Consider the following 15,182-nt stretch of genomic DNA (forward strand, 5'->3'; position numbering starts at 1 on the left):
AATGGCACTACACAATTCACCACATGTTCTAATGTTTCTACTTTCTATGGATCAAGTTTATATCAAATTTTTCTTCTCAATTCATTCATATGTTAACGTTATATGTGTATACAAACTACATTGTTGTGCTTTTTGTAATTAACAGAAACTATATTTCTATTACCGAAACCTTAATTCAATTCCAGCAGTAGTGAAGAGAAAGCGAAGTAAACCAAGAAGACCAGGCAAGAAATTAAAGAACACCTAGTTTGAAATCTGTTATTATATATGTGAATTGATGAATTGAAGCATGCAGATCCAGAGGCAGAAGTAATAGCTTTATCGCCAAAGTCGCTGGTGGTGAAGAACCGTTTCGTGTGCGAGATATGCAAGAAAGGGTTCTAGAGGGACCAGAACCTGCAGTTGCACCGGTGAGGGCACAACCTGCCGTGGAAGCTTCGGCAGAGGGAGAAGGAGGTGGTGGTGGTACCGTGGTAGACGCGGGTTGAACGGAAATTTGGGGGAGTTTGCGTTTATGAACTTTGGACGCGGGAGGTGGATGCGGGAACAAGTGTTTTTAGTGATAAAAATCGACGGCACTATTGTCGATTTTAGTTAAAAAAAACAACACATATGGCGTTTATTTTATACATTAAATCTACACCTTTTATTCCATTTTAGAAAACGATCTAGACCGTTTAAATTTATCGACGATTACCTTGTCGATATTTTAAATAATAAAATAGACGACATATTCGTCGATTTTATTTTCGACTTCTGATGCGTCTATTTTATACATTAAATCTACACCGTTTATTCCATTTTAGAGAGCGATCTAGACCATTCAAATTTATCGACGGTAACCTTGTCGATAATTTAAATAATAAAATAGACGCCATATTCGTCGATTTTATTTTCGACTTCTGATACGCCTATAATATGACGATAATAGAAAAAAAAATTAATGTATCATAAAAAAATCGACAGTTTTTAATATTTTATTTTTAATTATTTTTTTTAGTAATATCGACAGCAAGCCGTCGAAAAAATTATCGACGGCAGAAATAACCGTCGATTTTTGGTGTCGAAAAAAACGTTTTTTCTTGTAGTGGTTAGATGCAATATTATCTTTGATAAAGAGTAACAAAATAAGAAACATATGAATTAAAGTAAAATAAATAAAAGGTTCAAGTGATTAAAATTAATAGCTAAATCTTCTGCATATTTATTAGTCATATGTCTCTGTTCTTAGCTTACTAATTTTCTTTTGAAAAAAACACGTACACACACCAAGGGTCAATTTCGACACTTAAATATATATTCGTGATAAGTTGTAAGTTTTTTTCGTCAATCTAAAACATTTGTAACTTGCTATTGCATGGATTGGAGAATAAGTCGTTGCACATGTTTTATTTCACCACTTGTCCTCAGCCTTATGGACTCATCTCTCATGCAACAATGCAAGGGAGAGAGAAAGAAGAGAGAAATGGATGCAAAATAATGAATGAGAGCTTGGAATTGCAAAACTTCAATTTGAAATTCAAAACCATAGAAGAACGGATCTTTGTTTTCTCGGAGGCATCAAACCCATCCATATGTTGTGATAATTTTGTGAGCACTCATGGAAAACAAGGAAGAAAATGACCAACCGGATTGTTGTTTATGGTATAGACACTTTTATATTTTCTTTCCTTAATTTATTTGGGGTATCGCGTTCTTGCATGCATGCATCTTCTTCTTATTGATAGATTTTTGCAAGGATATAATTTGAACATCTAATATTTAGAGTTTTTAACAGATTTGAAATATATAAAATTATAATATGTTATTAATTAATTGATAACCTGGAAACACTAACTTATTCATGGTCATACACTCATACTAGCTAAACGTTCTTGAAATGGTTCATATTAATTATAGGTTGGCAAAAGTATTATGCCTAAACAATTAAATTTCCTTCCTAATTTCCTGAATAGATATAAGTATGCCATTGTGGATTTTTGTGTTGTATTGTCCTAACTAACTCTTAACACGAACTTAGGGCTACAATATGTGTTCACTCCACTATGTTTCTATTTATAATATCTTGCTACTGCGTGATTGACTAGCTCAAATTGGATCATCCTGCTTTGTTTTTATACTTGTTAAGTTTAAATTGTTTGCTTATGCTTAAAGCATCTATGTCAGTGAACTTTAGATCAATTTAGTTTTAAGTCATTACAAAAGATAACACTCTTTGCTGAGGAAAAAAAAATGGCTGTAAAATATCACTTTTTCTGCAATAGAATACTTTTTTTTTGTTGCATGTAGAACTTGTTACCAAAAGTCATTGTGGTTATTTTTTTTATTTGCTACCAAAGATCTAGATTTCACATCAAAATAATTTGCTGTCATAAATAAAAATAAAAAAACTATTGCAGCAACTCTTATTTTTTTTAATTTTAATTTTTGAGTCTCTCAATTCAATTGTAGTAATCTTTTAAAATTTGCAGCAAAATAATATCTACTGGCATAAAAAAATTGTTACTAAAAAGTTTTTTCGAAATTACTACATTTTTATAGTGAGTTTTAATATTGATAATATACACTCATTTCAAATAACCAAAAATGGCCCTTAAAACTTGTGTCACATTTCAAAATATCCCTTAGAATTTCAATTAACCCAATGTTAGTTCCTGGATCCATCTTTGTTAATAGCATGTTTAGTTGGCGCAATGAATTAATCAAAACCACACTATCTTAAAATAATTGTTTTCAATAATCAACATGCAAATAATTATTTAAAAAAATAATATGATTAAACAATAATATAAAATAGTTTATAGTGTCAGTATATCAAAATTAAACTCTTAATAAAATAAGTCTCTTCCTAAAAATACATGATCATTAATTCCAAGCCAAAACCCACTTACTCTTTTTCTCCTTCTCCTCCATAGGTTTAGATATTCATTGGGACTTCCTATGTGGTCTTTGTCAGGCTATGTCAATATACCATTTACAACAAATTAATTAACGAAATAATTCAAGGACTAATGTAAATGACAAATCAAAATTTAAAAATTTAGATTAATTGAAATTTTATTAGAATGTGATGTAAATTTTTCAAGAGTTATTTTGAATTTTCACTCCACTAATTTCTTTAAATTTCATGTTAGGGTTTATTTTATGAGCACAATATGGCACTCCAACAAAATTAATTTATTACTAAACCACAATCTAATCCCCAAAATTGTAATATATGCAAGGATAAGGACGTTGTTCTCTTTTTAATAGTTGATGTTGTGGTGTGTTATGCAGGGATCCTTGTAAGAAAAGCCATGCCGATAAACGAAAGGGGATGCTATTGTATGGTGCTTTTAGTCTTAAACCTAGGAGGCTAGGATCAATGTTATCTTGGTCAACCTCTGCTAAAGGTTCTCTCTCTCTCTCTCTCTCTCTCTCTCTCTCTCTCTCTCTCTCTCTCTCTCTCTCTCTCTCTCTCTCTCTCTCTCTCTCTCTCTCTCTCTCTCTCTCTCTCTCTCTCTCTCTCTCTCTCTCTCTCTCTCTCTCTCTCTCTCTCTCTCTCTGGTTAAACCTTCATATGTGTGAAATAATTTGATCCCTATTTTTTAAAAAAAAAAAAAAAATTTTAATTCCATGGAGTAATCAATAATGGATACACAAAAACTTCTATTATTTTCATTTTTAAAATTACTTAAAAAAAAAAAGCTAGAGTAATAAAACATATCATATGTAAGATCAATCGAAAAAAATAATTACATTATACCAGTTAATAATTTCACAAATTCAAATTGTATATTTTAATTAATGTTAAAAGAAAAGTTGCAAAGAATAATATTAAAGGAACAAGTTAATTTTGCAAACAAGTTTAACTAAGTTTTTATTTTTTTTGTATATTTTCTCCTTTTTCGTCAATTAATTTTTATTGTGTTAATAAATTACTATACCAACTTAATTAAATTTAATTACTAAAATACCTTAGTTATGCAATCCCACCGAATTGCAAATGAGTCAAAGTTTCACATGCTCTTAGGAGATATCTGTTTACATCATGTGTAAGTTTTGTAAACTCACAACGTCCATTGAATAACTTATTACGTGATATAATAATAATAGTAATAATAATAATAATAATAATAATAATTTGTTCTTTAAATTTCGCTTCATACTTAAATGAGTAAAAATTTAAATATATATTTTTTTATTTCACCAAAATATACAGATTCAAAATTTTATATTAAAAGATTAAGAAAATAATTAAGAAGATAAGTTTAGACTGTCAATTATATATATTGCATTTTCTTGCTAGTTCATATTCGAATTAAATAGACTTGTTACTTCATGGTGATAACGTAATAATAAGTCGGTTTTCTGATGATTTATTATGTTAGATTTGAGGGAATTGGAGATGGAGAAAGAGAAAGAAGATGAGACATCTCCGAGGGGTGTCTTAGAAGCTGGCGTTAAAGACTTAGACTCTGAGTCAGAGCAACAAGCATCTGAATCAAATGCAAGTGGTTCAAGTAATTCAAGCAGAGCACGCTCTCGATGGGGCAAAATTTTCAAATTGTGGAAAATTAGACCAACTAAGAATCACCTACCTTCATTACACACTCTTAGTTTCTCCAAGTTACGATGGAAGAGCAAAAGCACTAAAGAAGATACTACTACTACTCTACATACTGGTTTCTACAACTTCAGGTCTTCTTTGATCACTTTTAGCCTTTCAGAATTACAATATGCAACCAACAATTTTAGCAGCGGTTAGTTCAGATCCTTACCCTTCCATTTATATAGCCAGTCATTGGTTTTCTGAAATAAAAAATTCTTTATTTATCTATTTAAATTGGGATACAAAAATTTATTATTTTGTACCTTTAGTTTTATTTTCACAATCAGAAATTACAAAAACCAGATTTGTTTAGTTTTTGGGACTGTAATGCCATAAAAAATATGAGATTGGAGTTGCCTGTAACAATGAGACCCACATTGATGAACAAATCATTATTGTTGGACCCATTATTTGAATTGTTACAGCGAAGGAACAAGATTCATGCAAAAAATGTCAATCTTTTTACTGTTTTTTCTCTTTTAAATTAAATAAATGGATTTGATTAGTATTAATAAAGGTTTTCTTTGTGTTGGGCCAAATGAGTTGAATTTTGAACTTGAACTTGAGGTTATACTTTCTATGTTAAAATGAAATTTTTTCTTTATTTAAAAATTATTATTTGTATTGATGTAGTTAAATATTATTTTATTATATAATATTTTTGCTATTCTTATTTCATATCATAAGTATGAATATTTACAAAATAGTATTACCTTGAAAAGAAATTTCTGATCAAAATTTTCTAATTGTATATACCCATAATAAAATTATAGTAATTTATTAAAGACATTTTTTATAATTTCAAATAATATAAATTTAATTGCAATATAACCATAAAACCATGCACAGATGGGATGGCTGTAGGTAAGTTTTCATTATTGTTTGGTTTGAATACATGTAGAAAATTTAATAGGAAGAGGTGGTTTTGCTGAGGTTTATCAGGGTTGTCTTGAAGAAGGGAAACTAATAGCAGTGAAGAAATTGACGAATGGAAGCATAGAAGAAAAGACAGCGGGTTTTCTATCAGAACTTGGTGTGATTGCCCATGTTGATCATCCTAATACTGCCAAGATTATTGGATGCTGTGTCGAACGAGACATGCATCTTCTTGTCTTTTCACTTTCTCCTCTCGGAAGTTTGGGATCTCTTCTTCATGGTTTATATCTCTCCTTATCTTTATATTAATCCTCATATATATATTATATATGACATTTATCAAATAAATTAAAGTGTTGTGTGTTGTAGGTCCAAATAAACACAAACTAGATTGGAGTAAAAGATATAAGATTGCTTTGGGAATAGCTGATGGTTTACTCTATCTACATGAGAATTGTCACAGACGGATTATTCATAGAGATATTAAAGCAGAGAATATTTTGCTCACCGAGAATTTTGACCCACAGGTACGCTCCTCTCTTGTGTGTATGCATGGATTTCTTGAATAAACTTTGGTTATATTGAACCGTGCAATATATATGTTTTTAATATTTTGAGCATATAATTATCATTATATATTCTCATCAAGAATTATGAGTAAATGGTCAAATTAGTCTTTGAGAGATTACGTGATTCTCAAATTAATTTTCGAAAGATTAAATTAATCTAAATCATCCTTAAAAGATTTAAAAATTATTTACGTTAGTCCTTCCGTCACTTCTCTTACTAATAGCGTTAATAGAAGCTGATGTGGCAATAAAGTTATATTTCTATTTTTTTTGGACTGTGCTAGGCCAACAAGGATCCAAAACACTGTTAGCGAATGGGTCATCCAACACCCCCGACCCGGAACCTAATTACACCCATAATCCTTCGTAATCAGCTCCTGCAGCTTGCCGTTCTTCCATTGATGCTGATCCAAGATCAAACTCTAGTCACCCACGAACAACTTAATCCCTTCCATAAGTGATGCCTGTAGCTGTCATTGAGAGTGAATACACACGTTCTTCTTCACTGCAAATCGTTGCTGAGGGTAAGAAGTCCAATCCCGCAATGGCAAGGTCGGCTATTCGTCACTAAGAATTACATTTCTAACACAAAAACCCGCACTCATTAGTCGTCTTCTCTCTTGCTAATTCTGTTCCTCAATACTGAAACTCCATAGCCACTAACCCTGTAGCCATGGATGTCATTCTCCCCTGAAACTCCCAGTTTAATTTTTTTTATTAAGATTAATTATTATATATATGATCTTAGTTGTAGTTAGAACACAACAGAAACAGAAAAAATCACAACGAAAAAGGCCTACCCGAACTGACGTAACGACAGAGCAGAGAAGCAGGGGAGGAGAGTGATGCTCCCTCGACTAGAGAACCAACGAGCTCTGGAGATTGGGTCACGAAACCCAACTCCTGACTCAGCCTTCTTTCTCGATGTGTGAGTGAAAAAAGGATAAGGCGACTGAGAGAGTGTGGAGCAACAAGAATTGCGTGCAGGGGTGGCTTCACCAGCGACAATAAAGGTGACGAGATCGTTGTGCAATAGTAGTGAGGCTTCTCTATCAGCTGGAAGTGCGAGAAGAATGAATGAAGACGCTTGTTCAGGAGATGAAGAATGCAAAACGACGTCGTTTACTATGCTGAGTTGTCACTTCACATTCAAGGTTAAACACAGCATCAAGAAACTAATGGAGGGACGAACGTGATTTTAAAAAAATCATTCGGGGACGAATTTGATTAATTTATTCTTTCAGAGACGAAAATGGAGATCGAGGTATCTTTTGGGAACGATTTTGACTAATAACCCCAAGAACTATTTACATTAATGGATAATGGAATGGGAAACCAGTGGCCAAGAATCATCTTTGAGCTGGATGGGGAGAACATATAAGTATTCTAACAATTAAGTCAGTCAAAATTGTTCATGTGATATAAGAATTAGGGTTAACAAAAAGACTTAGGGAACTCCTATCCCTCATATTTATAGTCTTCTGCGAATAGATTGATGAAGAACCTCCACTTATTCTTTCCTATTTTGAAAGGCGATACGATCTTGATTTTAGTGCGTATGGCCCAATATTGGGTCAGGTGTGTAGGTTTTTAAGCTAATTTGGGTATTGGACCATAACAATATATATAATTTCATTTTTTTTCTCTTTACTCATCAATAGACTAAAACTTAGTTTGATAAAACTTTTTGAAAAGATGCTTGTAAAGCATAAATTGAGGTATCCGATAAGAAGATCCCCTATCTCTCTACCTTTTTATTTTCTGTGTAGAAGGTCTCTCCTTCTTGCTGCACAAAGCAGAATTAAACAAATTAATTCAAGCTATTCTGGTACATACGCAATGTCCTAAGGTCAATCACCTCCTATTTAATGATGATTCAATGTTTTTCTGTAAGGCTAATCCTGAGACATGTTTAAACATTCTGAATTTGTTGAGTTCTTACAAAAGCATCAGTGGTCAGAAGGTGAATCTTAATAAGTTTGCTGTAATTTTTAGCCACAATACTCCCTCTACTACTCCTACACAACTGGCTAACTCTGTGAATATTAATCACATTAGGGCCCAGGACAGATATCTTAGTTTGCCTTCTATAGTCTCTAGATTAAAAAGGGCTTCTTTACGTATGATCAAAGAGGAGGTTTGGAAAAGAATCCAAGGATGGAAGCGCAATCTTCTATCTTCGGGTGGTAGACAATTGCTTAAGGCAGTGAGTGAAACTGTTCCTATTTAAACATCGTCTTACTTCAAGTTACTTGATGGTTTAATTTCGAAGATCCACTATCTACATTCTCAATTCTGGTAGGGGTAAAATGGTTCTGAAAGGTGGATGACTTAGATTAGCTAGGACACTATGACTCATCCACGAAGAGAAGGAGACCTTGGATTTAAAAATCTTAGAATTCAGAATTTGGCACTATTAAGCAAACCATTTTGGCAACATGTAACACATCCTACTTTTCTATTATCCAAAATCCTAAAAGGTAAGTACTTTAGAAATGGTAATGTTATAACTCTAGAAACTAGAGTATTATCTTCTTGGGATGGAAGAGCATACTGGAAGGATGAAATATTTTTGAAAAAGGTCTTAATTGGGCTATGGGTACTAGAGAGAATATTTGAACCTTTGAGGATCCTTGGCTGCCTCCTCCGTATCCTTTAATGATTTCTGAAATGCCAAACAGACAGGCTATTTCTGATTTTGTTCCAAGAGTTAAAGATTTAATTACTGAAAGCAAGAATTGGAATCAAAATCTCATTCAGGAATTATTTTTCCAAAAAGTTGCAGACAGGATTTTGTCGGTTAAAATCCATCGGAGTAAAGACAAATTCCAATGGGATTTGAATAAATCCAAATATTATGATACAACTTCAGACTAAATATAGGCTATTATGATACAATTTTTACCATTGCTAAATTTTTTTTGTGACGGTTAAAAAAGCATCACGAATTTGAGCATTGCTGGTGACATAGCAACGGTTTTGGACCACTGTTGGTAAGAAGTGTCTGGAAATTGTTCGTGACAGTCTTTGAATTAAAAAATTGTCACTAATTTGTAACACTTGTCAAGGTGTTTTTTTATGCTGTATTTCGCGACAGTTTGAAACCGTCCCTGAGTTAGTAAATCCTGTGACAGTTTTTCTTATATTTCATGAATTTTTTAACTGTCACAATATTTTTAGTGATGGTTTAAAAACATCACTAAGCTACTAGTTCATGTAAAAACATTTTCCTATATTTAGTGACTGTTTCAAACCGTTATAATCTTAGCAGCATCAGTCTTGTCATTTTGAATGCTTGTGGCAATTCAAAACTCCCACAACCTTTCTAAAACTTAATTTTTAAGCTCAATGGTTAATGTCAACAACACAATAGAAAATTCAGCAACAATATTAATTCATTATCAAATAATATCTCTCACAGGAGAAAATTTAGCATGTATTTATCATCAATCAAGTAACATATTGCAACTTTTATCTCAACAATTTCAGTCTATCCAAGAGATATATAGGAGCTAATTTATCACCTAATCACATACTATAACATCCAGAAAGATTGACCAATTAAAAACATAAATCTGAATCCCTCAACATGGTTGCCTAACAGCACAAGCTTATGTGCCAATGATTGAATTTCAGCAGGATCGCGACTTGACTTATTCTACTTTCTGATTCATGGCTGACACCGGTCATTAAGTCCTATACAAGATTGAGCTCATATATGTTATGAGCAAAAACTAAAGCTCATAGATACTGGCAAGTGCACTAGATTATTCAAGTAATACCACAGTGAGTCGATATCATTCCCACGAGAATTAAAGGATTAAGCACACAAATATCGAGTTAAATTTCTAATTAGATTAGATAAAACCTAGCATTGATGAGGGCAAAGTTGTGTATTGCTTGGAATCTAGAAGTTGAGTGCTTCTGAGGTAGTGATGTTGATTGAAAGAGAATAATAATAGAGAATGCCAATGGCTTTGAAAATGTTTAAGCCCTAGAAAAATCAAATTGTGTTTACCTATTCTAAAGCGTTCAGAGATCTTTTCACGATCAACCTTAATTAACCGATTTTCAATATCTTGGTTCCTCGATTTTTCCTCAATTAACTAACCGCCAATGTCTTGGTCAATCAATTAATTGAAGAGGTTAAGTACAAATCCTATTCAGTTTCTCATAAAATTCAAAAGTAGTCCTTAGATTAGATTATATGTCACGTATCCAAGCTAGTCCTGTCTAATTGAATTTTATGAGAAAATACAATTTTCAAAATTTGTTCTAATATGAATTATATGCCACATATTCAAAGTTAGAGTGATTGAAAATCATGTATTATCGCACACTAATTGAAACACTATGTCTAGTCGAATTCAAAAAGACATGTGAAAGAGTTTTCAAGCATAATTCGGTGTTAATTCTGTCGAAAAAATAAACATATTTAAAATAGGATTTGCATACCTTTCGATACTACTAATCCTTTAAAGATAAAGAACGCTAACTCAATCATGAAACTGATTATAAAATAAAAAGAAAACTTAGATTAATAATCCATAGAAACATAACAGAGCTCTTAACCCTTTGACAAAAAGATTAGTTACCCATGGATAATGGAAAACAACAATGAAAAGAAACTGTGCAAAGGAAACTGGAAGTTCCCTCTGTGAAGAATCTTCACTTATTTAAATCCTAAGGTTTCCTCTAATTCAAATTCAAAACTAAATCTTATCTTAATCAGAATAATTAAGATAATTCATAATAATTCAAATTCAAAAACAGAATCAAATCAAAATCAAATCATATAGAATTTTCTTCAATCTTCAATCGGAAATCACATCTTTGAGGTTGGGTCTTGTTGAATTCATCATTGACGTTGCATTGGACTTGGTGGCGTGTAACTGGGCTTGATCTTTAGGCTTGGGTGTTTAACGCCAAGCAGTGGCGTTAAACGCCACCTTTAATTTTTAGGTCAAGCGTTGCACGCCTCATTAGGGCGTTATGCGCCCTCTTCAACAAAGCCCAGGGCATTGCACGCCCTTTACTAGGCGTTACACACCTCCTTGCCTTGACTGCTGATGATTTGGTCTTTAACTGATTTAAATTTTCTCCATTGGACTAACTCTTTTTTATGTGATTATAGTGCTCGGAGAACAAGTTTAGTAATAGGCATGGATAGCAGAGTAAGAGAAATAGATATGATGTAAAAGAAAGGAAAAGAAAAACAAAAGAAAACTTAAAAGAAAGGAGTACTAACCACCATACACAATTGCTACCAGATTCATTATCTATCTTTGTTGCTCTCTTCATCCTCAGTCTTGGTTTGAGATGCAATACCAAACTTAGAGTTTGGCCATGTATAGATTGGTGAACACCAAACTTAGGGTTTAGACATATTATAAAATGGTGAAGAGTATGGAGGAACATAGAATGCTAAGCATATATTATGTTACGTGATACATGCATAACTTCTTCTTTTTTTAAAAAAAGAAAACTTAAATAAAAGAGGATGCAGAAAGATAAACATGAGCAATGAGATGAATATGCATGCAGAGGGAGAGGAAGGAGTAGAAGGATGCAAATACAAAAAACGCTCTTTTATCGTTACTAGCTTGACGTTGTAGCTTCTAGGTTGGAGACTGGAAAGCTTCGTAGCATACTTCAGTACCATCCATCTTTATGCATACGCCTTTCAGCCTCATGTCAATTCTCTTCATAATGCAGACTGCTAGCTCTTCTATTAATGTCCATGCCTCCTCTATTGTTCTCTTTTTTAAGGAGCCTCCATCTCATCCATCTAGCATTTCCTTGTAGTCTAGAGAGATTCCATCATAAAATAATAGGATTGGAATCCACTTGGGGTATATCATGTTGTGAATTTTTCTCTAACAGCTCCTTGAATCTTCTCCATGCATCATGGAGTCGTTCACCATCTTTTTGAGAGAAGGAGAAAACTTCTTTCCAAGATTGACCCAAGGTGACCTTCTCTTCTAAAGGCTCTTCATTATCTTCCGGCATCGAAGGTTGAGAATCTTAAAGATTATTGAGGAGATGTTCTTCTTTATGATTTCTTCCACTAATGTATCAATCAAATCAATCTTCATGCAATTATCTATCTTACTAGGATGTTGCAGGGTTTTGAAGACATTGAAGCTCATTTGTTTATCATGGACTCTTAATGTTAATTATCTTTTTTGAACATCTATGAGTGCACGTCCAATGGCTAGGAAAGGCATTCCTAGAATGATGGAGGCATCATCACCCTCCTCCATGTTAAGAACCACAAATCAATGTGGGTCCTTCCTTGCCTCTTCTCTTCTCTTCGTTTCGCTTCATTTCTCTTCTCTTCTCTTCTTTTCTCTTCTCATCTTCAAATGTCTAGGGAAAAAATAGAACATAAATGAAGAAGGATTAGAGATATAGACTACAGTAAAATATTTAGTTAAAAAATTAGTTGTATAAGTGTCACTATTACTAAATAGAAACACTTAAAATAAGAGTCATAAAATAAGTGTAACTATACAATCAATTCTGCGAAGTGTTATTTCACCATCTGCCTTTTAAACTTTGCGCTACTTATATGCAGCAGAAAAAATCGTGGATTGAACTATGGAAGTTTGAACTTGTCTCACAAAATTAAGCTCTTTATTTAAAAAGTTCTCCATAGTCGTCTTCCAATGCTTGTTTAGATTCACCGCCGCTTTCCATCTACATCGCTAACATGTCTTTGCTGTCATGAAGCAACAGAAACAATCACTCATTGTTTATTTCACTACCTTGAAATTAATGAAGAGTTCTCACGATTTTTGGACATAGTGAACTGCAGCAATGGAAATGTTTAACCCATTGAAAAATGTTGACCCAAATCCTCAATTACTTACCATCATATGTTGGAACTGTTGGAAAGTTCACAACCAATTATTAGTCTTTGAAAGCTCTACTTCAACGCCGTCTGCTATTCTTGCAAGCTCTGTCAAGCTGCTCCGTGAAATTCAAAGAACTCCCATTTTAAGTTATCGTCTCCATAAAGCCAACTCTTATTTTCATTCAATTCGACTTATTATTCTCTCTTCTTTTAGATTCTTCTTAGCTTTTGATCATACACTATTGGATGAATACCTCCAATGTATTATTTTAAAAAATTTCCATCTTTTATTATGTTGTCCTATTTTTAGACATTCTTGGATTTCATTTTTCAATAATTAATGAAATATAACATACTACCTTTAGAAAAAAAAATATAAATTCCTCATTTTACATTTGGTAAAAAAAATCACATATTTGTGCTTATATTTTAAAAGATAGGAGTATTTTTGAAAGAATCTAACGTAGAGTTTTTCAAAAATAGTTTATGCTTATCAAAATTTAAAAATCTAATATAACATCACATATTAATTAATATCTAAATCTAATTCTTACATTAATATCTATTGTAATATTTTTTAATTTTAAAAGCTATTTACCAAATGCATTTGTTGTTGTTTATAATTATTGAAAGTCATTTTTAATTTGATTTACCAAATATAGATGTTATAACTTTTAAAAAATTATCTTTTTAAAATTAACTTTTATAAACTATTTTTAAAAAATAAAATTTTATCAAACCAACCTAAAGACTAATTTATGGTAAATTAAAATTTCATTTCATGGTTTGTCAATCGCCAATGGATTTTCATCTTCTTTTCTAGAGATTAATTATATTGCACAGTAGTTTGCACTAAAACTTCTAGACCTTGTCAGCACATTATTTAATTATTTCTGCCTCTAAAATAGCTAGATCAGTTGTGGAATGTCTATAGGGTTTTAAGGCTTTTAATTTTGTATTTATTTTTTTAATATAGTATTTCTTATTAATTGGGTACAAATTCAAATGCAATCTTTGTCTAATTATTTTGTCCTATCCTCCCTAATTAATTAATATTTCTGCAGATTTGTGATTTCGGGCTCGCAAAATGGTTACCAGAACAGTGGACTCACTGCAACGTAACGAAAATTGGAGGCACATTTGGGTACTGAAACAAAAAGCTAGTAACATTAGAGTTAGCTAAGTTTCATGCATGTTCTAATAATATTGTTTATATATATATTTTTTCATTGAATTTTGGTAGGTATTTTGCACCTGAATATTGCATGCATGGCATAGTAGATGAGAAAACTGATATATTTTCTTTTGGGGTCTTACTTCTGGAGATCATAAGTGGGCGTCCAGCTTTGGATGATATGCAGAAAAGCCTTGTGCTGTGGGTAATATAAATCCTGTTTTTCTGCAAAATATTAAATGGATCAAATGTTTAGTAGATTGATGATTAGAAACTAAGAACAATTTTATGAACTAAATTATTAGTCTTAAAATTTTTAAATCCAAAATAAATCAAGTTTACAAGTATAAGAACAAAATTCAACATATACCACAATGTAATTTGATATTATCTGATGAATTATAGGCCAAACCTTTGCTTGAAGATAAGAATATTGAAGCACTTGTTGATCCTTCTCTTGATGATGATTATGATAAGGACCAAGTAGGTCATGTTGTTTTCACTGCATCGAAGTGTGTTGATCAGTCTCCTATTTTAAGGCCTTGCATGAGTGAGGTAATTAAGCAAGAAATTAATTTACGTAAGTCATGTTAGTTTCATAAATAGATATTATAAACTTGACGGTTATTGTATATGTATAGGTTGTGACACTACTAAGAGGTCACGATAAGTGTGACTTAGAATCTACAAGAAAAGGTCAAAGAAAGTCGCTTCAGAGAACATACTCAGAAGAGCTACTAGATGCACAAGAATACAACTCAACAAAATATCTTAGAGATCTCAATCGACATAGACAACTTGCCTTGGGTTCTTGTGAATCTTGATACGATACCTAACAACATATACACAATGTACTTTAAAACATTAATTATATGTGATGGTTAGATAATTAGTTTTTGTAATTAATATACTAAAGATATATATACAAAATTTCGAAAGCTCTTCCTTATAATGTGAGGTATTCTATTAAAATTATGAAGTTCATGTAGAGTGTTAAAGTGGTTTATGAGATTGACATTGTATACTAAAATTAATTCTTAGATTCAAATTGTATTAATTATGTTTTTAAAATTAGTAAGGTTTAATTACTCTATTAGTCCTTATAGTTTTACGAAA

The 15,182-nt window shown here is 32.1% G+C and overlaps 1 protein-coding gene across 1 annotated transcript; it reads left to right on the top strand.

Moving 5' to 3' along the window:
* Positions 1 to 3,334: 3,334 nt before the first annotated feature.
* LOC107615479 (receptor-like cytosolic serine/threonine-protein kinase RBK2) lies at positions 3,335 to 14,890 on the top strand. Its single transcript, XM_088499705.1, has 8 exons — positions 3,335 to 3,392; positions 4,371 to 4,742; positions 5,493 to 5,747; positions 5,837 to 5,994; positions 13,957 to 14,036; positions 14,136 to 14,271; positions 14,472 to 14,621; positions 14,708 to 14,890. Exons 1-8 carry the CDS (start codon positions 3,365 to 3,367, stop codon positions 14,888 to 14,890), a joined length of 1,362 nt encoding a protein of 453 aa, XP_088355831.1. The 5' UTR covers positions 3,335 to 3,364.
* Positions 14,891 to 15,182: the final 292 nt, after the last annotated feature.

The sequence above is a fragment of the Arachis ipaensis genome, chromosome B9 (genome assembly GCF_059453495.1).
Source record: "Arachis ipaensis isolate K30076 ecotype BB chromosome B9, ASM5945349v1, whole genome shotgun sequence".
In the NCBI taxonomy this organism is placed as follows: Eukaryota; Viridiplantae; Streptophyta; class Magnoliopsida; order Fabales; family Fabaceae; genus Arachis; species Arachis ipaensis.

Bases quoted from the DNA above. Each gene is read 5' to 3' on its own strand.
- LOC107615479 (XM_088499705.1), top strand. From the start codon at position 3,365: ATGTTATCTTGGTCAACCTCTGCTAAAG. The intron at 14,037-14,135 runs GTACTGAAACAA...GAATTTTGGTAG, and splicing joins AAAATTGGAGGCACATTTGG to GTATTTTGCACCTGAATATT. The intron at 14,272-14,471 runs GTAATATAAATC...GATGAATTATAG, and splicing joins AGAAAAGCCTTGTGCTGTGG to GCCAAACCTTTGCTTGAAGA.